This window comes from Bos indicus, chromosome 6, assembly GCF_029378745.1.
Source record: "Bos indicus isolate NIAB-ARS_2022 breed Sahiwal x Tharparkar chromosome 6, NIAB-ARS_B.indTharparkar_mat_pri_1.0, whole genome shotgun sequence".
Lineage (NCBI taxonomy): Eukaryota > Metazoa > Chordata > Mammalia > Artiodactyla > Bovidae > Bos > Bos indicus.
In genome coordinates, this window is record NC_091765.1 from 37,868,575 (window position 1) to 37,894,187 (window position 25,613).

At 43.1% G+C, this 25,613-nt stretch overlaps 1 protein-coding gene across 1 annotated transcript; it reads left to right on the forward strand.

The window, feature by feature from the left end:
* Nucleotides 1-504: 504 nt before the first annotated feature.
* On the forward strand, nt 505-24,615 carry LAP3 (leucine aminopeptidase 3). The gene is made up of 13 exons (XM_019962490.2): nt 505-704; nt 2,938-3,053; nt 4,359-4,413; nt 4,872-4,977; nt 6,391-6,550; nt 8,013-8,177; nt 10,701-10,859; nt 15,173-15,297; nt 16,433-16,521; nt 17,371-17,473; nt 21,663-21,742; nt 23,491-23,600; nt 24,052-24,615. Exons 1-13 carry the CDS (start codon nt 603-605, stop codon nt 24,239-24,241), a joined length of 1,560 nt encoding a protein of 519 aa, XP_019818049.2. The 5' UTR covers nt 505-602; the 3' UTR covers nt 24,242-24,615.
* Nucleotides 24,616-25,613: the final 998 nt, after the last annotated feature.

The following is a 25,613-nucleotide window of genomic DNA, read 5'->3' on the forward strand; positions in this document are numbered from 1 at the left end:
TGAGCGCTTTTCGCAAAGCTTCTTTTTTCAAAAAACAGTATTTGGGCTAACTGCCTACAATGTTGAACCCTTGGACCAGATGGAAGTTCAGAAAAAAAGTTCAAAAAAAGCAAAATAATAAAAATTACTCAGTAGGAAGGCCCTCGCTACGCAGTTTCAATTCTGTTTTAAAGCTACGTGCAACCTTTCTCCTCGGTGCCCCGCCTCCACCCGCGCCCCTTGGTGTACAGCACAACCGCGACTCCGCCCCTCTCTTGCGCGCTCCCCCAAGAGCCCCGCCTCTTCGCCTCAGTCTAAAAGGGCTGGCCCCTAAGCGCCTGCTACCGTCTCGCTTCTATCTCAGCACCACCCAGTCGACCCGGCCCGCCCCGCCCCTTGGACGCACGCGTACTCGTCCGCTAGCGCGTTGGCCCTCACCCGACAACCCCGCCCACTGACGCCCTCCCGCCGCGCCCCTGGCGTGCGCACGCCACGCCCCTTGGCACCTGCCCCACCCCTAGGCGCGCGCAGGCCGTCCCCCAAAGCCGGGCTTCTAGGAGCGCGCTCGCTTTCCCGTCGCCACGTGCTCGGTGGAGGGCGGTACTGGGGGCCGAGCCGAAAAGATGTTCTTGCTGCCTCTTCCGGCTGCCGCGCGAGTCGCCGTCCGACATCTGAGCGTGAAGCGTTTGTGGGCACCCGGTCCAGCCGCTGCAGACATGACGAAGGTGAGAGGCAGCGGCTCGCCCCGGGGCCGCCGCGAGAGTGGTGCCCACGGGCGACGGGGACTTGGGGGCGGGGCGAGGCCGCAGTGTCCCGGGCTTCTGAGCCAAGTCGCAGACATCGACTAAAGAGAAAATACCCTGCTTTTGCCGAGCTCGGCTTTGGCAGCCGGCTGCGCGACGCTGCAGACCCCCCAGTATTCTACTAGGCTAGTGCGGGGGATGCGCTCTTCCTTCTTTTGCTTGAAAGTGCTAGGATCCGAACTCTGAGCACGAGAGATTGATAGCCATAGATAGATAGCTACCGTTACCTGAGCTCCAACTCTGTACCGTGCCCTTATTTTGCGATTTTGTTCAGTCCTCCCAGTAACTCGCGGAATGACGGCGCCAGGATTGTTCCCACCTCAGCTAGGAGGATGCCCAAGTATTGGTGAGGTGAAATGCCCTAGAGTCAGATAGTCACTGGCCTCGGGTTCCATACCAGGACCTCTCTCCTCTGCTGAAGGTGAAGATCAGGAAAACACAGGTCCTCCGGGAGTAAACTACATGGAAGGGTTTCTAGAGAAAAATAACGTTTCTCTAGGGAAAAGGGCTTTGCAGGGAGATCCGTCTGTTCATGAGATTAAAAGAAGTGTCCTGCAGAAGAAACCCCATTGTGAAGGTCACTAAAATTTGGTCGTAGGGGGATCTGGAAAGGGGAAACGGCTCCGTGGGAGGAGCACACGCGTGGGAGTCAGGCTTGAGAGCCAGCAGGACTGTCCCTGGCTAGAAGTATTCTGGATGGGGCTTGAGTTCAGGGTGGCTGAGGGACCAGAGGTCTGTCCCCAGTTCTTTTCAGTACTATGGAAATACATCCTGCTCAGGTAACCTGTGTGTTCTGTCTGATCAGTTCCCTACTTGGTTCCCTGGAACCCCAGGCAGTTGGCAGCCTTAGGAAAGTTAGAACCTGGGAAGGTTACCAACACAGAGGAAGCCTTTTTTTTTTTTTTTTAATAAAAAAGACAAGACATGATTTTGTCTAAGTACCAGTGTGATTTTGTAGAAAGCACAGAGGACAGTGAGGGAAGGCATCTGGATTCTTGGCCATTTCTGTTGCCCCCAGGCTAGTATATCAGACCAGATTTCGGTTTCCTTATCTGTCAAGTGGGAAGACTACATGTTCTTTCCACCTTACAAAGGTGCCCTAAGTCAGAGCACATTTTTAAAGTCATAAATTGCTGTGCAGAGGTAAACAGTGATTCCTAGGTTTACTTCCTTGTTTCAGGTGTTTGGAGTCTGGGGCTCAAGGAGATGAAGGATAAGCCACTAAGTGCTGAGAGAATGTTGTATGTCCCTGACCCTCCCAGTGAAGGTGCATCCTTTTCCTCTCTTCCAGCCTATGAGTTGGCCAGAGAACTTGTTAGTATCAGCAAGTGCAGCCCTTGGCTTTATCGAGATAGTATCCCAGAATATTGCACATTTTTGCATTTGAAGGTTGTAAAGGAGGGAAAACTTACTTCTACTCACCTAGATTCTAGGGCTGAGACTAAGAATGAAATGGACCTAAAACAGATTATATTAACAAGAGAAAGGCATACAAGTTTTACTTCATATTTTTATGTGTCCAGTCTTCAAAAGGGAGAAGACCGGAAGAAGCCTATAGGCCCCAAAGCTTATATACCTTTATAAACAGAGAATGAGAAATTGTGGGAATGTGATTAGGCAAAGGAGCCTAGGGGCAGTCAGTTGAGAGACAGGGACTAGGAAATATGTGGGGGAAACTAAGGGAGGATGAGGGTTATTTTAGTAGGTTTTTTGTACAGGTCCCTTTTGGTATTGACTCCCAAATCTTATCATCAGTCCCTGATGATAAGAATGTTCTCTTGCTGGTACAAGGCAAGAAACTTTCTCATGGGAAATTTTATGACCAGCTTTTGGATGGAAAGGGGGAGAGATCAGAGAGCTGTTTCTGCAGAAAGTGAAGGAAAAGCCCTCTGTGTTGTGAAAGCTCTTGAGAGGGACCATTAAGACCAGGACAGGTAGTAATTTGGCTCTTGTGTTAGCAGGAGTTTGAAACACATAGGCAGGATATGAGTGTAGTTGGCTGCTCAGCACCTGCTGCTTTTTTGGCCTTGTTCTTTTGTCCTTGAGGGGGACATGGTTTGGTTGAAATGATTAGCTTTTTCTGGAATTTGGGATCCCTTGAGTCCCTGTCTGGGATCTACTCTACTCATATACACCTTTTTTCTCTTTTTCTCAGGGCCTTGTTTTAGGAATCTATAGCAAAGAAAAAGAAGAAGATGAGCCTCAGTTTACAAGTGCAGGAGAGAATTTTAATAAATTGGTGTCTGGAAAGCTGAGAGAAATTTTGAACATGTACGTATTCATCTTTGGATTTCAATTTTTTTAATACCTGAAAGTGAAAGAGAATGTCTTTTGTGTTCTGGTGGAGGAAAATGCACAGAAATACACTGGCCAGGATATTCTTGGTGAAAGTGAAAGTAAGTGTCTGTTGATTGTATATTGGTACTTTGTGGTTCACAGTTCTGGGAAATCAGGCTACTTCAACCCAATCACCAGGGTATTGTGAGAGGCTGACCCAGAAGGATCTGGAAAGTACCAGATTTCCTCAGCCTACCCTCCTGGCTTCAGTTCTTTTCTCCCCACCCCACCTCCCACCTGCTTCCTTCCAATGTCTCTACCTCTTTAACTCCTCTTCACTTGGGGGGAATAGCCTGTTCTGGGCTAGATCAGATAGCCTCAGGAGGCTGCATCATAAGCTTTGAATTTCAAGGGCTTCTCAGATGTTAAAGGACACGTGAATCGCCTGGGGGTGTAGTTAGAATGCACATTCCAGTTCTGTAAATCTGGTGTGGGCCTGAGATTCTAACTACTCTTGGATTAGTCAGGGAATGGGGAAGGTAGGAAAAGGTTTGCATTTCAACTCCTTCTCAGCTATGGGCCGCAATTTAACAGAAACAGTTGTCAACATAGGCCACTGCAACTGCATATTATTTGAATTAGAGATAACCTATTAGTATCTGATAGATGTAGCCTAATAATTAGAATAATTGTCTAACTATTGGATGACAGAATTTGCATCCCCTGTCAATTACCAATCCTTTACCCTTCGACAGCTCCCTGAAGTGCTTTGATTAATTCATTAATCCAAAAGCTAACCTGTTGGAGTACAGAACAGCCTGGCCTTCCTGACTGCATGGTACCAGTGCATCCAGTTCTCAGGCTATAATTGTGTATTGCCAGCTGCTTTGTTTGGAAATTGCCTGGTATCCCATCTGTAGATAAATCACAAAAATCCTCCAAGCTAAACACAGTGCAGTCAAGTCAGCCACTTAGGTTGGTGTCTTACATCTTTTATTAGATTTAAGATTGAGGTCAGCCTCCATCCAGTGCTCAGTCTTCTCTGCATTACCCACCCATGGCACTGCTTTCTATCATTGTTTTAAAATAAGTGCATTAAATCTAATCTGGAAGTTTTTGAGCTAGAATTACTGCATCTGAGAAATCTGAGAGATTTCTGAGAGAGTTCTGCTTTTGATAACATAAGTAGCAAATTTGCAGAAGCATCAGACCACTGTAATAATACAGTTGGTTTATGTCACTTCACAAGGGGACAGAGCAAACTATATTTTTTAACACAACTATTTCTTTTTGTTTCAGATCTGGACCACCCCTGAAGGCAGGCAAAACCCGAACCTTTTATGGTCTACATGAGGTATGAGATGAAGATAAGGTTTATTTGGCAGACCCTCAGTGAACACCTATATGTGCCTAGTACTTTGGCTGTACCATTATACAGAAAATTGTGTGTTGGATTATGAATGAGTTTTATCCCAGTATTAAGCCACAAGCATTGGTTAAATTGTCAAGAGGCAAACTGCTGTCGAAAAGTACTGCATCTCATATTCCTCAGTCTGTAGGCTTTCTTGGTTCAGTAGCCCTGTCTTACAGAAGCAGACATTTGCAGGATCGTCGTCACTCAGCCTTTCCAACACACAGTTATAAAACTTTACCAAGATGTCAGGGCTTAAAAAAATTAAAACAACCAAATTTCTTGGGGAGTTTTGTCCTGTGCGGAGGTTAAGGTGGTTGTGTGAAAGGTCATATACCATTTCATGCTAGAAATGGATGCTTTAAAGATCAAAGTGGCTGACTTTGTATTTTTTGAAACAGGACTTCCCTAGCGTGGTGGTGGTTGGCCTTGGCAAAAAGACGGCTGGAATTGATGAACAGGAGAACTGGCATGAAGGCAAAGAAAACATCAGAGCTGCTGTTGCAGGTTCTTTAACTTTTGAAGTTTACTGTTGTTAAAGATTCCTAAGGGTCACTCTGTAAGATTATCAATCTCAGCTCTTTTTGTCCTCTTACCATCATTATCCTTCCCACATTCATACAAATAACTCTCAACAAATACTCAGTTTTCCTTAGCCAGTATGCTTGGCCTTACTTTAGATATAGAAGGTTAGGTTATGGAATTTCATTTTTATATTACTTTAGCTTGTGTCTAGGGTTTCAGTACCATTTGTTCCCTCTTGCAGTGTTGGCCTTAGAACTCTTTTTTAGCCAGAAAGTCCTGGTGGGTAGATTGTTTTTTTCTTTTTTTGTAATGTATCCGTGGTGTTGCCCCACTTTTAAATCACATGGAGTCGTAACTATTTACACATCAGAGAAAATGGCTGCAAAGTACAAATTGCTTATTTATGACTAGTTACAGAGGTGTGTGCCTGTCCCAGTTTGCCACATGGACAGTTTGAAGAGTTGGAGTAGGTGCCTTTGGGTCCTGTCAGGGCTGAGTGGCAGGATGAGGCCTTCATCGAGGAGACTGTGGTTAAAGAAGCTTAGAACACCGTCGCTGAGGCGGGAATCATTAGTTGGATTGTGCTGTGACCCCACGTATATCATATGTGCTTGTTAAATTTACTTTCAAAGTTCATGTTGGGTGATTATTTCATAACTTTTATTTGGGGCATTTTGCTGACTCGATCTTAATAAACGCTGTGTTAATAATGGACTTTGCTCAGTTCCTTGGATATAATTGCAGTGTCATCACTGCTCTCTCATTTTTAATACGGCAAGCTTCTAGTGACTGGGACGCTTCCTCAGGGAACCCTAGTGTTTCAGAAGTGGTATTAGTAATAGCGTTCACTTCCTTGTGAGTGAGACCAGTCATTTAATCCATCATTCTTTCCTCCCACTACCACGTGAGGTGAAGTGAAAGTGAAGTCGCTCCATCGTGTCCGACTCTTTGCGACCCCATGGCCTGTAGCCTACCAGGCTCCTCTGTCCATGGGATTTTCCAGGCAATAGTCCTGGAGTGGATTGCCATTTCCTTCTCAGAGGATCTTCCCAACCCAGGGGTCGAACCCGGGTCTCCCGCATTGTAGACAGGCGCTTTACCGTCTGAGCCACCAGGGTAGACCAATCATTTAATCCATCATTCTTTCCCCCCACTACCATGTGAGGTAGACCAATCATTTATCCATCATTCTGTCCTCCCACTACTATGTGAGGTGTGTGCATGTCCTCACTGTATGGAAAGGGAAGAAGTGAAAGCTCAGAAAGATCAGTGTCAGGGCCGGGATTTGAACCCCAATCTTGATGTTTTCTCAGGACCGCACCCTAAGTCTCTGCCTTCTGCCCTCTGAGGGGTCCCTGACTGACTCTGGTTTTCTGGTTCCTCTGCCCTGTGAAGCGGGGTGCAGACAGATTCAGGACCTGGAGATCCCGTCGGTGGAGGTGGACCCCTGCGGAGATGCCCAGGCGGCTGCGGAAGGAGCGGTGCTCGGGCTCTATGAGTATGATGACCTGAAGCAGAAAAGGAAGGTGGTGGTGTCGGCCAAACTCCATGGAAGGTGATGGCACGAAACGAGGACCAGGTCCATTCCCTGGGTGCTGATGGCATGGCCTCCTGGACATGAGCTGCCTGCCTTTCAGCGGCCGGCACTGCCTTGTGGCTTGTCTGTGGCTCTCTCATGGCCCTAGTCAGTTTAGGAGTATGATGACTCTGCCTCTTTTCTGCTCCTGGCTGCTCCTGTGTGTGTTTCCCTCCGACTCTACATCCCTTCTCCGTGCTTGCTGGTTCCTAGGAAACTATTCCTGGTTGGCCTCCTGAGGAGGGATAGAACAAGACGACAGAAGGGTCCCAGAAGGTTTTAATACAGATCATTTCCATCTACCTAGCACCTGCAGGCTCTGTGCTAAAGGCCAGAAATAAGCAGATGCCGGGATCCGGTCCCTGCCCTCCTAGTCTAGTGGGAGACTCAGCTTTGGGCACATTTTTTGAGCACCACTTATACTCCAGCCCTGTTCTGGGTTCAGGAGCAGACAGTGTGAGACCCTCAGGAGACGTGGCGGGGGACAACGGGGGTCTTGTTGGCACCTGTGATATAGTGAGTGAAAATGAGGGCCCTGTGACCCGTCAGCCTGGCTTTGAAGCCAGCTCTCACTTTCTGGTTGGGTGACCTCAATGAAGTGACAGAAATCATTTTCCTCTTTGGTTGAGTAGAGTTGTGAATCAGATCTCATGTGACTTTTATGATCAAAAGGCAAAACCCATCAAGTGTGTGGCACATGGTGAACTCTGTAAGCAATGAGTGTTGTTTTGTTCATCCCCACACCACGTGTGTTAATTCTTGTGGTGCACAAGAATAGCCAGGGTCCTAGAAAGTTGGCCCAAGTCCTTTGTTTTGTGAAGCCAACCCTGATTTCCGGCAGGTCCGAGTTCAGGGTCCCAAGCCAGGCAGGGAGAAGGCAGGAAGCTGGCAGTTCTCCGGCAGGACTGACCAGGGGGAGCTCATTCTGCAGTCCCTCAGGCCTTTCTGTGAACACGTCTGCTGTCAGATTGGGGAGCAGATTGAGGGCTTCAGAAGTCCATCAGGCCAACCCCTTTTTTCATACAGAAGGGGATTCTAGGTCTTCTCTCACTCGGCTCAGTGGGGGGTCGTGTTTTCTGGCTTTTATTTTTGTTTTTGGCCATGCCATGAAGCATGCCGGGCCTTAGTTCCCTGACCAGGGATCAAACCCGCACGCCCTGCAGTGGAGACTCATGGTCTCAACCCCTGGACCCACCAGGGGGTCTCTCCAGCTCTTTATAAACCATAACAGCTGCCTCCCTGGTTCAGATTACAAAGAATATATTTGGGCCCCCTCTATCCATCATTTTTCATTTGTCTTCAGTAAGAGCCCTACAAAGAATATATTTGGGCCCCCTCTATCCATCACTTTTTGTTTGTCTTCAGTAAGAGCCCTCCTTGCAGGCTGTGGTCAGTGTTCTGAGAGGCTGTCTGACGGTGACCTTGTGTTTTCTTCTGCCAGTGAGGACCAGGAGGCCTGGCAGAGAGGCATCCTCTTTGCTTCTGGGCAGAACCTGGCACGCCGCTTGATGGAGACGCCTGCCAACGAGATGACGCCAACCAAATTTGCCGAAATTGTTGAGGAGAATCTCAAAAGTGCTAGTATTAAAACAGACGTCTTCATCAGGTAATTTAGGATTATACCATAGACTCATATGATGCTAGAGCCAGATGGAGCTTCAGAGATCCTAAAATCCAGCTCTCTCACCATTCAGAGAATTAACTTGAGACCAGAGAGGTAAAGTGACCCTCTGGCAGGCACACACAAGAAGGGGTAAGGGTTCTTCAGTTTGAGATTTATTTCTGTCATATCTTGCCTGCTTTTGACAGTGTTGTGACGTCACACTACATTTTGTATGTGTTTTGTAACAGTTTTATTGAAATATAATTCATATAACATGCAATTCACTCATGTAAAATATACAATTCCGTAATCTCTAGTATATTTACAGAGTTGTGCTGCCGTCACCACAATCAATTTTAGAACATTTTCATTACCCTGAAAAAAGAATCTTGTACCCACCACTCATTTCCCTTTTCCCTAGCCATCAGTTCATAGACATTTGGGGTGTTTATACTTTTTGGATGGACTTCCCTGGTGGCCCAGATGGTAAAGAATCTGCCTGCAATGCAGGAGACCTGGGTTTGATCCCTGGGTTGGGAAGATCCCCTGGGGGAGGACCTGGCAACCCACTCCAGTATTTTTGCCTGGAGAATCCCCATGGACAGAGGAGCCTGGCGGGCTGCAGTCCATGGGGTTGCAAAAGAGTTGAGTGACTAAGCACAGCACATACTTTTTGGACTGCAAATAATGCTGCTGTGAGCATTTGTGTACAAGGTTTTGTGTGGACATATGTTTTCGTATCTATTGGGCATGTACCTAGGAATTGAATTATTGGATCGAATTGTAACTCTATTACCTTTTTGAGGAGTGTACATATTGTGTTTAGTTTTGGTGAATTCTTTCTTTCTTTTCTCTTTTTTGACATAAGTGAATAACATAGCATACCCTCCTGGCATGGAATGAAAATCTGCCTGGTAGATTCCCTTAGCTAGATCAGATACCAGAGCTGGTGTTCCCTGGCTGTCCTGAGGTTTGTTGTCAGCAGCCTTGCTGTTGAACCTAAAAGGCTGCACCTCTAGGCTTTCTGCCATCCTTGGGAACTCCCCCTAATCTTAAGCAAACCAAGTCTAAGTATTTGGGGATTTATAATGAAAGCAACTTGACAGATATTTGCTTCACCTAAAGAATCGTTTACTATCATAGTTGCTAATCAAGAGTGTTTACATTTAAAAGGATTCTTCACTATTTAATTGTGATTAGAATTCACGTTTTTTTCAGGGAAACTTCTGTGATCTAGATAAAGAAAATGTGCCGTCTATAGAAAATGCAGTATTGGAGCTTGATAAAATTTCTGGGATGGTTGCTGTGTATTCTGTGGCAATGTTTAGTCTCTAAAAAGGTGTCTTGGTGAAGACTTTTCCTTGTTTTATTTAAGGAGACACCAGAGCTACGTTTTGTCAGCAGATCGTGGCCATGTGGCCACATGTCTTCAGTAACAGCACCCCTTGTATGCCTGGAACTTGGCATATAAAGATGGGGGTGGTTCTTGTCCTCAGACAGCTGAGGGCTTTGCAGGAAGGAATAGGAAGGGAAATGGTATAGGGGGTGCTGCAAGAGCAGAGAGCTGGGGAGAATTGTGGAAGAGTTGAAAAGGTTTGCCAACAAAAATGGTGCCTGAGCAGTTCAGGGAGGTAAACAGACGAGAGAGCAGGGCAGAAGCACCTATGCAGTGGCCTTGGGAAACCACAGGGCTTGAGGTGGAGCAAAGGAAACTCAGCCAGAGACGGGGCAGGTCAGGTGGGCAGAATGTAAATTGAGGCAGCTGCATCAAACTCACTCTAGCGTTAGGTGGGTGTAAATCAGAGGTACAGACTGTACTTCCAGAAGGGCAGGACTTTAATAAAACATCAAGTACTAGGTTTGTGATTAAAAATGCCCACATTATACAGCCTCGCTTCTTTTGAAGTGAGTTTCTTTTAATTGTCATACCTTCCATTTTTATATTCTTTTCTCTCTGAAGTTGGGTGGCCATCTCTCTATGATGAAGTTCTAGTTTAATAGTTTCAACAATTTCATTCACCTGCTTAGTTCCTCTGGCTAGGCAGGTGCCAGAGGAGCATTCCTCGAATGACGTTGTTTCTGGTCTGTCTGTAGGAGGGTAGAAGTCTTCCCTTGGCCTAATTACTGTGGCCAGAAATCAATACAAAGCCCTTTTGTGCCCCTAGCCTTTGACTATACAGTGTTACCTGACATCATATTACATACCATACGTGAATTCTTCTATAATTCTACAAGTAATCTTTTGATGGAGATGTCTTTTCTACAGCTAATCTTTTGAAGGAGGTGTCATTAATCTTATTTTGTAGATGAGGAAACAGATTCAGAATCAAGTGACTGACCCAGGAATATACAGAAAGCAGATAGGAGGTGATAATTGAAGCATTAACATGTATATATTTTCAGAACTTAATGTGTATATATTTTAAGAGCTTGTGTGTTACACTGTTTTTTACACACAGATGAGTTTATTCTAAGTTATTGAAATAGAGCAATGTGTATTTACATTTTTCATTTCCTGCCTTGTAGACCCAAGTCTTGGATTGAGGAACAGGAAATGGGATCATTTCTAAGTGTGGCCAAAGGGTCCGAAGAGCCTCCAGTCTTCCTGGAAATTCACTACAAAGGCAGTCCCAATGCAAGTGAACCTCCCTTGGTGTTTGTTGGGAAGGGGATTACCTTTGACAGGTACTTATTTATTGTATCCATGCTTTGTATTTTGGTGAATGCTTTGTATGTAGTTGTATTATTTGGTGTGTGATTTGCTTCAGAAGTATGGTGTTTGGTCAGATCTTATGTGTTACTTTAAATGTATTAGGTCACCACTTATAAAATGCACACTGTGTGTCAGAGGCTGTATTAGGGCATTTTACATATATTAGCCCTGATCTTACCCCAGGAGCTAGGCGTTGTGGACGTTCTGCAGGTGAGGCAATCATGACTTAGGTTAAATGATTTTTTGAAAGCTCCATTACTAATACTGCCATACATTTTGATTCTTTTATGGGGATGTTAAAATTTCCAGCTGGATAAGGTGAGGCAGCTGTGTGGATCATGCTGTCTTCCCTTTGCTTACTTCAGCTCACATTTTTTGCTGACCAGTCTGGCTTTCATTAATCTCCTTAAACCAGCAGACCCCAACCTTTTTGGCACCAGGGACCGATTGCATGGAAGACACAGACTGGGGGGCTGGGGGGTGGGAGATGGTTTTGGGATGACTCAAGAGCATTACATTTATTGAGTATTTTATTATTACATCAGCTCCACCTTAGCTTATGAAGCATTAGATCCCTGAGGGTGAGGATCCCTGCCTTAAACCATAAGTGTTCCTTAGAAATGGAAGCTCACTCTGGCTATTTCAACCAGGGAGAAACTGAGTTGGAAAAGATGGTCTGAGTCAGTATTTCCCATGGAAAGCATTTGCTACTGAATACTGGTTTCTGGGATGCTAATTAAATGTGAGACTTGAAAAAGATAACTTGATTAAAAGTCTAGGTTAGATAAAACGAATAAGTTTTTTATTTTGTTTCAACTATAGTACTTCTTGGGGGTATAGAACACAGCGTTTTCTAAATCTTTTTTGTTTTTAATTGAAATATAATTAACATCTAAATTTCCTTTTGAAGAGAACTTGTATCTCAGGAAATCATGGTCCATAGAAACTGCTTTAGAAAATGCTGCTAAAGATCTATAAAATGTTGATGTCTTTTAGTACATTTTTGTACCCATTCAAGAACTCCATCTGAAATGTGAATGAATCCTGCCCTTACAAGAGAGTTTCTAGGTACTGTGATGCCTGTGTCCTGGGCAGATCTGACCGCCAGAGTGGTCTTCCGTATACTAGCAGACTGCAGTGCCTCCTGTGTTTTCCTTTCATTGGTTCACTTCCTCTCATTTAAAGCATTGGTCTCCAAATGATCATTATTTGGCCCATCAGTAAAAGATTTGAGCTCATACTATTGAAAAATATGCATATTTATATATATCTTGTGCATATACTGTTGTATTAAAGTGTGTTTTATAAAACACTACAGCAGAGAATTCTCTGGTGGTCCAGTGGTTAGAACTCAGTGCTTTCACTGCTGGGACCCAGGTTCAGCCCCTGGTCAGGGAACTAAGATCCCACAAGCCCCATGGCACAGCCAAAAATGAAATAAAAAGAAACATTACAGCAAATAAAAATTAGATAATGAAAGTTGTTCTTAAATGTCTTGCAATTGTGACAGTTTTATACTATCATCGGGGTAATGTCAATGCAAAACTTTTATGCTCAGGGTGAAGTTGTTTGTTCACTTAAATCTGTATTTCAACTTTTTGTTATGGGGATATTTAGCAAGGGTGCTCAACCTAGTCTTTTTGGTTTAGAGAAGCTTCCTAGAAGAAGTGACATTTTTAGCTTAAGATGTGAAGGATAAGGGAGTTAGTTCTGTGGGGAGTAGGTCAGGGAAAGAGCCAGGTGAAGGCTGCGGATGGGAAGAAAGAGGGGAAATTCCTAGTACTGAAAAAAATGCCAGGGCGGCCACGATAGCACATGACTGGGGCAGGGGTCAAGGCACAGCTGGAGACGTTGGCAGAAACTGGGTTGTTCTGGATCTGGTTAGATTTTGGACTTTGAACAGTTGAAAGTAACTGAAGGGTGTCTAGCAGAGGGAAAGAATGACATTAGAAATATATATATTTACAGTAAAGTTCACTTATTGAGTGTTCAGTTTTCACCCATTAAGTGTTCAGCATAGTGAGCTTAACAAATGTGTGCACCCCTGCAACAACCACCTCTATCACGAAAATAAAACATTTCTCCAAGGCCCCAGAAACTCCCCTGGGAATTTTGGAGCGTGCTCTTTTGCACTCATCCCCTTTCTCACCCCCACCTCAGATGACTGGTCATCTTTCTGTTATTGTAGGTTACTTTTGCCTCTTCTATAAATTCATTTACAGGGACTCTTTTAATAAAAAGACCAGCCTCTTTCTCAGCATATTATCTTTGAGATTTAACCATGTTGTTGGTCATATTCCATTGTAGGGAAATAGCAGCATTTGTTTATCCAATCGTTGTTGAGGGAAATTTGGGTTGTCCCAGTTTTGAGTTATTAATTATAAAAGCCAGCATCATCTGTAAGGCTTTGTGTGGATGTTTGTCTTCCTCTTAGTTAAATACCTAGGAGAGGAGGGCTGAGTTGTATAATAACTACATGTTTAATTTTACAAGAAACTACCAAACTTTTCCAAGGTGATTATACCATTTTGCATTCCTACCACCAGTGTACAAGGTTCTAGTTGTTCCCTGTCCTCCCCAGCATTTCATGGAGTCCGTCTTTCTAGTTCTAGTCACTCAGGGAGTGTATAGTAGTATTTCTTTGAGGTTTACTTTGCATTTCTCTAACTAATGATGTTTAACATTTTTAAAATGTGCTGATTAGCCGTTGGTACATCTTCTTTAGTGAAGTATCTCTTCAAGTCTTTGCCCTTGGCAAAACACTTACAAGAGTGTTTGTCTTACTGAGTTATATGTTTTTTAAAATATATATTCCAGACATATATCCTTTACAGTGGTGTCTTTTGAAGAGCAGTTTTTATTTGCAGTGAGGTATAGTTTGCAACTTTTAATTTTATAGTTTATACTTTTTTTTGCCGTATATAAGAAATTATTATCTATGCCAAGTACTTGTGTTCTTCAGTAAGTCTTAAGGTTTTAGGCTTTAAGGCTGTTTCTATTTTGAATTTTTGTATATACTTCTAAAAAGCATTTGAGGTTCTTCTGCTTATCTTTTTTTTCCATCTGTTTGTAAACATTTCTTAGTTGTATGGGTAGTAAAGTGAAGGGGCAAGGCTGCTGTAGGACACTTGGATATATAGGAGCTAGGCAAGCATCTGAATCATTGATGGTGGGAGCCTCAACTAGGATGGATGTAGGAGAAAAAAAATGGATGGATTGGAGGGGAATCTAAAAAGTAAGCAAAGATAACTGGTGGTTATTCAGAACGATAGTCCTGTATGTAAGAGTGGAACTCCCTGAGTGGAAGCAGCCTAAAAATAGATAGAAGGATCAGTGTGCTCCCCTTGCCCTCATGGGGTTATCTCTGGACTTCTTGGACCAGGAATGTACTTTTCTTATTCTGAGCCAATGGATAATCTTCAATTCTAGGTGTATAAATGACAACCATCTAACTATCAAGTATTTTGGAGGTGAGTGAGAATTAGGGCCTGATTTCTAAGGTGAGCAGATGTCAGAGCAAGGAGTTGACTCTCTCTCAGCAGGGCAAGTCAGCAGCAGAATCCAATTAGAGCTCAAAGTCAGAGCCCCTGCCTCCTTGCCCAGCCTGTGAAGCGGGTCGCCCTGGGTTCTTATAAACCAGCAGCAGAGAAGTCCCTTGTTGGTTCCAGAAGTCTGCTGGGGCAGTGGCCTGGGTTTCTTGTGGATTGAAGCCTTTCTCTGCCCCTGTGTTTAGGCACTGTCTTAAGGCTTTAGGCTAGTGTCTTCCTGTGCCTGTGGGTTGTATTTTGCTATCTGCAAGATCTGGTGTACCTTGGGACTGTCAAAACCAGTTTCTCCTGTGTCTTCCTAGGAGTTGAAAGGGGATCCTACCAGTCTTCTGTGAACTTGTCTGTTTTTCCCTAACAGCTTGTGACCTTCAGGTTCAATAAGTTGATCAATTCATATAATTTGCTGTAAAGACAAATCTACATGAGTGTCCAGAGCTCAGACAGGATTTAAGCAGCATTGACTGTATGATGTAGTAATGTTTCCAGTGGCAGTGCTAACATTTCATTCAGATAGAAATAAAATGAACCAAGATACCCCCCCAACCCCCCGTATTTCTGGAATTACTTTGTGTCTTTTATAAAAACCATAATATTATCTTTTTAAATGGTGAAATCATTCAGATTCTCAATTTGGAAATTTCTTGGTGCTTGTATGAGGTAGTTCACCCCACACTTTTTGAGAGTGCTTCTAGCCCCCTCGTTTGCACTTAACATGGTACATTGTCCTTTCCCCCCAGTGGTGGCATCTCCATCAAGGCTGCTGCAAACATGGACCTCATGAGGGCCGACATGGGAGGAGCTGCCACTATCTGTTCAGCCATCGTGTCTGCTGCCAAGCTCGACCTGCCCATCAACATCGTAGGTGTGTGGGCGGCTGTCTTGGAGAGCTTTTAGAATCCAGTCAAGTGGTAGAATGGAGACAACAAACACGGTTTCCTGTAATCTGAAAAGATCAAGTTAAATGGTTTTCATCAGGCAGAAGCTCTGTTTAGCTAAGTGTTGTCTTAACTGGCAGAGTTAAATGTATTCTGCATTATGGGCAGTAACTAGAATTGATTGTTTTACTTCTGCAAAATGTGGTTAGCAGTCAGGGGCACATAATGTCAAGTTTGCAGTTTACTCCAACGGAAAATGCCCGATAAGTAGGGTAGTGATTATCTCATAGGGTTGCAGCCGATTAAACGCCTTGACATGCAGAAAAAGTGCTTGGGACAGAAAAAATCCTCCATTTGCAGCAGTGATTTTTGTAGTTCAGAATGCCAGACACAATGCTGGAGGTTTGTCATGTGTCAGAGGGGGATGTGGAGGTCGGGACTAAGATTGAATTGGCTTGCCCAGTGTCACCTCCATTGCATGAGAAAGTTGGACTGTCATCCAGGTCTGTCTGACAAGTCACAGACATCATGATATGTCACCCGTGCATACTTCTGCTTGTATTTCCTAAGAACAGAGACATTCTGTGTAATGATAATACCATTATCATTCCCAGGGATTGATACAGTAACCAAATTCAAACTGCCCAGTTGTCCAGAAAATGTTAGTTTTATGTGTGTGTTGTATACACAAGCATTTATTTCTTTCTATTTGGTTTTGAAATCTTGGAGCCACTCAAGGATCACCCCTTGCATGTAGTCATCATGTCCCTTTAATGTTCTTTACTCCAAACCTAGTCCCGCCCCACCCCCTTTTTTGCCCCTTTCTTGGAAGTTTTTAAAGGTTCAAGCTTATCTTGTGATATTCTATGATTTGGATTTGTTTGGGTTATTTCTTCGTGATAGAATTAGACTTCTTTGGAAAGAGTGATGTGTGCTTCCTGTCACTGGTCCATGTAATGCCACCTGAGTCATTGGTGATGCTAAACTCAAATATTTAGTCAAGGTGATGTCTGTGACTGGCATCTGTTGAGGGTCCGCTGTGACCTTGGTCCCATGGGTGGCATATTTGGACATAGCACACTCCATGTTCCTTCATGTGTTCTTTTTTTTTTTTAAAAACAGGTTTGGCTCCTCTTTGTGAAAATATGCCCAGTGGGAAGGCCAACAAGCCTGGGGATGTTGTTAGAGCCAGGAACGGGAAGACCATACAGGTTTGTAGGTGGAAGACACAGCCTCCGAGTTCTGCTGTTCCTTGCCTTGAATGGGTGCAGAGTGCGGGCCCCATTTAGGGAAGGGCAGTACCTTTATTATGAGTAGCTTTTCATGTAGTCAAAGGTATTTCTTTATGGGAATTTTAAGATTGTTTTCCCTATGTTACTGTTCCCCCTACTTTCTGTATGCTATACACACAGCTTATGAATTTGCAGCCAGCCCTGCAGAGCAGGCCAAAGCGGGAAAAGTACAGGCTGTTTTCTGGATACACGTTTGATGTGGTAACTTTTTCTATTTAGCAGAGTGTTTGAGAAGAAAACAAGTCCTGCATCGTGAGCACTGCATCTGGGGATGTGGCAGCAGATCCTCTGCTGGCACATGCATGCATGCACTACTACACATAATGACTAAGCGTATTTAAAAGAAGAAATATATCTAATATAGCTGAAGTTGCTGCAGTTGCAAGAGTTCTCTGGTCTGGAGATCCAGGCTGCTGCTTTAGTGTATCTTTCTTCAACTCTTTCACCTTTTTGTTTTTGAAAATCTTGACATTTTCCCCCTCCTGTTATAAACTTAATGGTAATGTGAACTAGACACTTCTCTTTATTTCAGCCTCCAAAGTCATCAGCATTTGGTCATCAGCTCTGATACAGGGATTATTAAATTATATTTGCTCTTCAGAGTAAATACATTCCTATTTTAATGGTAGTATATTTTTTATAATTGATGACAAACATCACAGCAGCGTTTTTATACTTCTAAACTGAACACTGCTCTGAGTGTCTAGATTTTGTATTCATTGTTTGTATCATCTTATCCTTTTAGTCTTTTGACCTTCCTCTTTGCAGGTGGATAACACCGATGCTGAGGGGAGACTTATCCTGGCTGATGCGCTCTGCTACGCTCACACTTTTAACCCAAAGGTCATCATTAATGCTGCCACCCTGACAGGTCAGACAGTGTGCTTTTCCTGCTTTTGTTTGAAGAAAGTCTCATTTGTTGCCTTCGAGTGCACACATTGTACTTAGGGCATTCATTATTTTGCTGAAATCTGGTGAGCTTCATTTGTATTCAAAGATCTTTCACCAAAAGAATTATTCTGCAGTTGTAAACTGCTTTGAATCTTAGGTTTAGTGGTTTCGAAACATCCCAGGCTATACTTTAAAAAAAAGAAATAACAAGTGGATCAGATCAGCCCATCCACAGTGACAGCTAAAAATGATACAAAGCAATGTTTTCTGTTATGGTTGCCATTTGATACAGCTCAGAAAAGATTAGTGATAAGTTCCCAAATCAGTGGTTGCTTTTATTAATCATGATGGGCTACCCAAGTAGCTCAGTGGTAAAGAATCGCCTGCCAAAGCAGGAGACTCAGGTTCTATCCCTGGGTCAGGAAGATCCCCTGGAGAAGGAAGTGGTAACCCACTCCAGTATTCTTGCCTGGGAAGTGCCACGGACCAAGGAACCTGGCAGGCCACAGTCCATGAGGTGCAAAAGATGTGTCTGATGCGCTGGAGTGTTTTCTGAACTTTTGTATTTGAGTTTATACAGAAATAAAAACACTGGGGTGAGGGGTGGGAGTGGCAGGGTCATGTATCAGAGATGGGGCCGTGTAATGTGTTTGTTGTGTGAAGCATGTTGACTTTAAGGCCAACATGGGGGTGGCTCCCAGATGTGCTACTTCCTAGTCCACCAACCTTGGGCTGGTTCCCTGACACCCTCAAACATCAGTACATGGGGACAAGTCTGTTTACCTCTCAGAGTTTTGAAGATTGGAAGGAGTTTCTGAAAAGCCTCTTTTAATACAGTGCTGGCATGCGACAGGCTAGACCATCAGCTCTATGGGGTAGCGATAAATATCTAAAGGGATGACAGTGGTCATTACCTTATTGCAAAAGCTCAATGTTCATAATCTTTCATCCAGCAGTTTACTTTAGGGATTCATTGTGTCTCTAGCTCTTTTAAGATTAAAATTCAGATCATTTTCATCTTTTGATTTTAATTCTTCTGGTCATATGAGCCTTTAACAGAAAATCAGTTCATATTTCTTTTTTATGTGATTCTAATAATAGTCCATAGATTCATCTGCTAAAGACTCCTTTTTTTTTAAGTTGGTGTTATAGTATTTTTATGGTCTTCTGTCTCTGTTCAGTTTAGTAAACACTTTAAGCTGAACAACGGAGGTTCTAGGGCTGGTGTTTGAGGTGCAATGCTGAGGTGGGTGGTAGTACTCCCTTTCTGTAAATGAGGAGTCACAGTGCCTCCCTGCGCCCCCCCCCCCCATCCTTTTTTTCCCCAAGCTTGGGGGTATGAGAGGGTGTGAAAGTTGGATCTAGATTACCAAGGGCAGCCTCATAGGTGAGCCTTCAGGTCACCCCGGCCATTGTCCTCACTGAAGGGTCTTGATGATTCGCTTTAGTTCCCCAAATACTGATTGAGTCCCTTTTGAGTTCTAGGAGCTGGTATTTAAAGGAGAGGGTGAGAACGTTTCCAACCAGAGTTCCTAGCAGGAAAAAGAACATAAGCTTTTAGAAGGAGAAGACCTCATTTTAAAATCTGTGCTGCCTCTTAAGAGCATGTGACTTTGATAGTGTCTAAGTGGTCTCATCTGTAAAAGTGGTATAATGGCACCTCATTGGCAGGGGCTGGGGGCGGGGGTTGCCTGTGTACATTAAATGAGATGATACAGGTGGTTGTGCCTGGCTTGGCACACACTGGACTGATGTTATTGACCTTTAAAGAGCGGGCCTGTAGCAGACTGTAGGAGCAGTGGCTGCTCAGTGGGTGCCATTCAATCATGGTACCTCTCGTTTTCTTAATGCCTGTGCTTAGGATGTAATGAGAGTGGTAACTTCAGCACCTTCCTTGGAGCTTTGATGTTTCTTCCATACTCTGACAAATTCTGGTAACACGGAAGAGTTAGTGTTTAATACAGCTTCAAAAGTGCCTTGTAAAAGAAAATGTGGGAAGTATGCCCCCAACAATGGTACTTCTGAAATTGATGGTGGTACTAGTTCTGTGATTGTGTAGAAAGTAATTGTTTTCTGAGATATGTAATGAAATCATCTCTAGCGCCATGGTCCCTGTTGGATCACATTAAATATTTATGTCTCCCATTTTCTCTTCCTTTAAGAGAGGATATCAGATCACATTCTTGTTTGCGGCCAGTGCTTATCTTCTCTCTGAGAAATTCAAACACTGATGCAAGGTTCTTGTGGAGTTGATAGGAATGTTTTAAGGACAAGTGAATAAATACAGAAAAGGTCACTAACTTGAAAAGTAAAGTATTCATGAGTGTGTATGTGTAACTGAACATGTATCCCACCCAGTCATATAGACAGACCACAGGCAGTGAGTAACCAGCACCCACCATAGTATCTGGGATGTCGTAGGTGTCATGAATAGTTATTGACTCAGTTGGCCCCTGTTTAATTCCTGTGAATGGCTGGGAATATGGAGGTGGGACATACAGAGGTGAGGCCCGCATCCCTTGGACAGTGGCCGTCAGTGGATCATCACACTGACCAGCATAGAGGAGCCAAGTTAAAAGGAGTTCATGAGAGCCTGTGTATCTGGGAATTTGACTGGTACAGGAAGTCAGGCACTGTGAGAAGTGCTGCTTGAGCTGGAGTCTGAAGGAGGAGGCATCACTGGGTGGAGGAAGGAAGGAAGAACATCCTACAGAAGGCACCCCTCAAGATTGGGGTGTGGGGGCGGTGATGAACAGGACAGAGAGGAACAGAGTGTGGTGGGGTCAAGACACTTGGGACCCACGTCCTGGTAGGCACCAGTCCCCTGCTGGCCTTGGCACGTTGCGGGATTTAGTCTGCAGCCAAGTGCAGCAGGAAGCTATGAGTGGGGACTATGAGATAGTTTGCTCTGCGAAAGGGTCCTTGGCCAACAGTGTCCCAACCACAAGGGAAAGGGACCAAGGAGAGGTTGGCAGGCCAGGTGGGCTGGTGAGCAGTGTGTGGTTATTGACTGTAGATGTGTAAGTGTGTGTGTTAAGAATGAGTGTGTTTGACTTCAGTATTACCTGTTGCATCTAGGAGTGCAGGTGAAACCAGTTTGCTCATGATTTGATACTCATTGATGATGGTTAATGGGTCCTTGTATGTCCATTGTATTATTCTCTTGGCTTTGTGTATATTTGAAGTTTTTGACAGTACATTTTTTTTTAAAACTATTACCATAGTCCAGTGGTAGATGATGGTGGTAGCCATGGTGAAGGGAAATGGATAGGTTTGAGAGATAATTGGGAGGTAGAGTAACAAAAGCCCAAGAAACAAATGACCCAAACAGAGTTGCCCAAATGTCATGCAGAATCACGGGCTTTTACATATGGGTCACTGTTATGTTTGCAGTAGCATAATGTCTAAAAATACAATGTACATATCTTAATTCAAAAATACTTTATTGCTGAAAAATGCTAATTAACCATCTTTTAAACCTTCTGTGAGTCACAGTGGTAAGGTCAAAGAACACTGATCACAGATCACAGTAACAAATAAATGAAAAAGTTCCAAATATTGCAGGAATTACCAAAATGTGACAGAGACACAAAGTGAACAAATGGTTTAGGAAAATGGCTCTGATAGGCTTACTTGACATAGGATTGCCACAAACCTTCAATGTGTGAAAAATGCAGCATCTTCAAATTACAGTAAAATGGAGTGTAATAAAATGAGGCCAGTACCTCTACGTAGTGGACTTGTAAAATCATTAAGAATACTTCTAATGAATTTGTTTATAAAAGAAGAATAAACATTTAAAACATAAGAGTAAGAACATGTACTTGGACATGTACAGTGTGGTCTTAGTTATGGGTTTTTGCTTTTAGTTTAGAAGAAATTTGGAAAGAAATATTAAAAATATGTAATGGTTATACCTGGGATGAGATAATTGGTGATATTTGATGTTTGCTTTTTTGCATTTTCCTTAATAATTGAAGGTGAATTCTAACTTGAGAAACTAAAAGCTAGTAAATATATACAGTAAGGATTTGCCAACATCATCTTTTTTGAAAATGAGGGAGACATTAAAATAGTGTTAAAGGCTAAAGTTTTGGCCTGCATAGCAGTAGAGAAACCCATCTTGCCAGGAGAGACCGGATGCTGACCTGAAGGGCTGTGTCTTGCAGGTGCCATGGACATAGCTTTGGGATCTGGTGCCACTGGGGTCTTTACCAACTCTTCTTGGCTGTGGAACAAACTATTTGAGGTAAGAATAACACAGAAACACCTAAATTATGGAGGTGATTTCATTCCTCTAGCCTTAGAATGCTGTATTTCTTCAACCCTGAGTTACAGGGATTTTTATGTTGTAGAATTGTCTTCGAAATGATTCCATAAACTTGATTCAATGTGCTTTTCTATAAATATTTAAAAATGATAAATATGATGCCACATTCCCGCTCAGAATGAAGTGAACATGACTTAAAAATATCCCTGATGTAGAAAAGGGTATGAGGATAGCTTTGTAAAAGAAGGAATGGCCTTTTAATGAACACATGTCATGAGTCAAATAGGAGGGTATGTAAATAGGGCTTGCTCAGGTTCCTTACTGGACAGTGAGGACGACAGTTTCTGCTGCTGTGCTCTGTACCTCTACCCAGCCCTTTCACAGCAGTTTCCCATCACTACCCCCACACTCTTCACTGCCATCAGCTTTCCCCAGTGACACCACTCTGTTAGCCTCCCTTAGCTTGTCCAGAGGCAGTGTGTACCTCTGGCCTCTTGGTGACACCCTGCTCTTGGCTTCCACAGTAGTCTTCTCTTCTGGTTTCCTTTCTTGATGACTTCTGTTTCAGCCTCCTTGGCCAGATTTTTCCTCTGCTTGGCCCTTTGGTTGACTTCCGTTCTGGACCTCACGCTCTTACTCTGCACAGTGTTCATCGGGAATCCCGTCTATTCCCGTGGCTTCAGCTGGCACCTCTCTGGCTGCTGTCTATCCTAAGCCCCAGGCCCTGAGCATCCACTTGGCTATGAAACAACTCCATCTGGCACCTCATTCTTTCAACAAGTAATTAATGGGAGCTTACTGTATACCAGCAGGGACAAATACAAAAGGTTCCTGAATACATTCTTGATGTGGTTTAAGGTCCTAAACTTCTCTTTTAAACTGCTTCCCTTTCACTTCTGTCATCTTGCCATTTGTGAAGCCCCTCTCTATCTTCTCCAGCCTCTGGGAGAAACTCAGCCCTGTTGTCTCCTTCCAGGTAGTATGTGGGGCCTCTCCCCTCCTCTGTACCAGGCACACATTGTCCTTCTGTATCATAAACATTGAAATAACAGTCAGCAGTTTATACAGCCTACACCCTCTCTTCCTGGAGGTAGTCACTTTCAACCCTTGGTGGATTCTTCTGTTAGTTATTCTTCTGGAGTCTCAAAATAACAGCTTACATTGCTGCTTCCTGACTTTTCACTTTTGGCTCTTTCCGTTGACCACAGTTTATCACAACAACCTTTACCCATTTCTCCTACTAGCCTTTAGGCTCTTTGATGACTCAGATATTAAGTATCTTTAGATCCCCAACCCCTGTTGGTGTTTAGCAGTTCAGCAGATGATGGATGGATGGATGGATGAATGAATGAGTGTGTAAATGACATGAATTAATGAGGTCACTTTATCTTAGTATCTGGCCTTTAGTAGTATAGTTCTAGGCACACCAAGGCCACAAACATCATGAAGACTAGTTCACCCTAATCAAACCAGCAAAGCCTATCTGCACTACAGGATACCAGCTTATTCATTTAAACTGAGACCCATAATATTAGTTTGATAATTTCAGCAAATGCCCTACAATTTTGTAGGACTGTTCTATAGCATTCCTGGCTTCTTCTATAATTCTTAAGCTTTTTAATTAATTAAAATAATTCTGGAATCTGTTGTATTTGTCATGTTTTAGAGTAATAGGTCAGAACCTGCTTCATCTATTCTGCCAACTATCATACCTATTTGTTCTCTAGGCCAGCATTGAAACAGGAGACCGTGTCTGGAGGATGCCTCTCTTTGAACATTACACAAGACAGGTTATAGATTGCCAACTTGCTGATGTTAATAACATTGGAAAATATAGGTATGTAAAATAAACTATAAAAGTACATTTTTACAATCATTATTTGCCAAAATGAGCATTTTCAGTTTTAATGTTTCACAAAGGTTTAGGTATCCAGTTTCTTTTCAATGTAGTGCTCGTAAGCACTGATTTCTGTCTTTTATTTTCAAGGTGTTTCCCAACTGGTTCTCAACTGGTTTTTGCATTTTCAAATCTAAAGGTCATTTTAAGCAAATGGTAAGGGAAGGAGATGGACAGTATGGTCATTACCACAAGAAAAAGAATTTATCCTTTATGCTTAAAGCTGTGTCTAAAGATAGGTATCGATTTCTGGGTTAATTTCTTTAAAGGTCTCATTGGCTTGACTTTGCTCTCTAGTCATAGAAGTCACTTAGCAAGAATGGAGGATCTTAATAGAACATTCAGTGTGTATTTAATGGGGTTAGATGTTGATTTTTGTCTTTCTCTTCAGATCTGCAGGAGCGTGTACAGCTGCAGCATTCCTGAAAGAATTTGTGACTCATCCTAAGTGGGCACATTTAGACATAGCAGGTGTGATGACCAACAAAGATGAGGTTCCTTATCTTCGCAAAGGCATGGCTGGGAGGCCCACGAGGACCCTGATTGAATTCCTGTTTCGGTTCAGTCAAGACAGTGCTTAGTTCAGATGCTCTAAAACACCTTCATTCTGTCTTAAATGGGCAGTGGAATTTCAAAATACTTTTGAATGAATAGATAAAAATCTTTTAAGGGAAACAAAAGATGGTATTTAAAAACAGAACGAAATGAAATTTGTATGCCTTGATTTTTCATTTTATGCAGAGATTTATAAAGGTAAAGCTAGTATCTTACTTGGCAAAGATTTTTAAGATAGTCTATAAAATGATGATTTTTAAAAGCTATCTAATCACTTTTCAGAGTATATGTTTTTAATTGAGAAGCAAAAGTGTATTTCCGATTTGTGATGCTGAGAATATGAACAAACTAAAAGTTGCTGTGCGATTGTCAGAAACAATAAATCCAACTTTTGGTGCTCTCTGGTGTGGCTCTCATATTCACTTTTATTACTATAAAACCCAGTGATGCTATTAATATAATTTGTCTCTTCTGGCTGTGTTACATAAACTAAGTAATTAAATTGGGAAATGATGAAAAATGTATTTTCTCAATGTTAATAACTTTGGGGCACTTAGTGATGAATTTGTGAGGCAGGTACCATTACCCCCACATTACAGAGGAGGAAAATGAGACACAAGAGAGGGTTAGTAGCGTGCCAGTGACGTCACCAAGCTAATAAGTGGGACAGCAGAAATTTAAGTCCAGACAGTCTGCCTCCAGAGCTGGCATTCTTAATTGTTTCACTGTAATGCTTGCTTTCACTTCCGAGACTTGAATGGATGGGGAATTTATTTGGAATAATTGAAATAAGAGGGCCATAAAAGAAACTGTCAATGGGTAGACTACTTCCACCATCTGGAACTTTAACCAATCAAAATTCCATTTGTGCAGATTTAGAAGAAAGCTAATTGGAGTCATTTTGAGAATCTTGAAAGTCCCTTGGACTGCAAGGAGATCCAACCAGTCCATTCTAAAGGAGATCAGTCCTGGGTGTTCACTGGAAGGACTGATGCTGAAGCTGAAACTCCAGTACTTTGGCCACCTCATGCGAAGAGCTGACTCATTGGAAAAGACTCTAATGATGGGAAGGATTGGGGACAGGAGGAGAAAGGGATGACAGAGGATGAGATGGCTGGATGGCATCACCGACTCGATGGACATGAGTTTGAGTGAAGTCCGGGAGATGGTGATGGACAGGGCGGCCTGGCGTGCTGCGATTCATAGGGTCGCAAAGAGTCGGACACGACTGAACAACTGAACTGAACTCAGTATTTTAAAAACTTGATATGTAAATGGATGCTGGTTGTTGTTCAGTCAGAATTTGCTCAAGTTCATGTCTGTTGAGTCAATGATGCCATCCAACCATCTCATCCTGTTACCCCTCTTCTGTTTTCAATCTTCTCCAACATCAGGGTC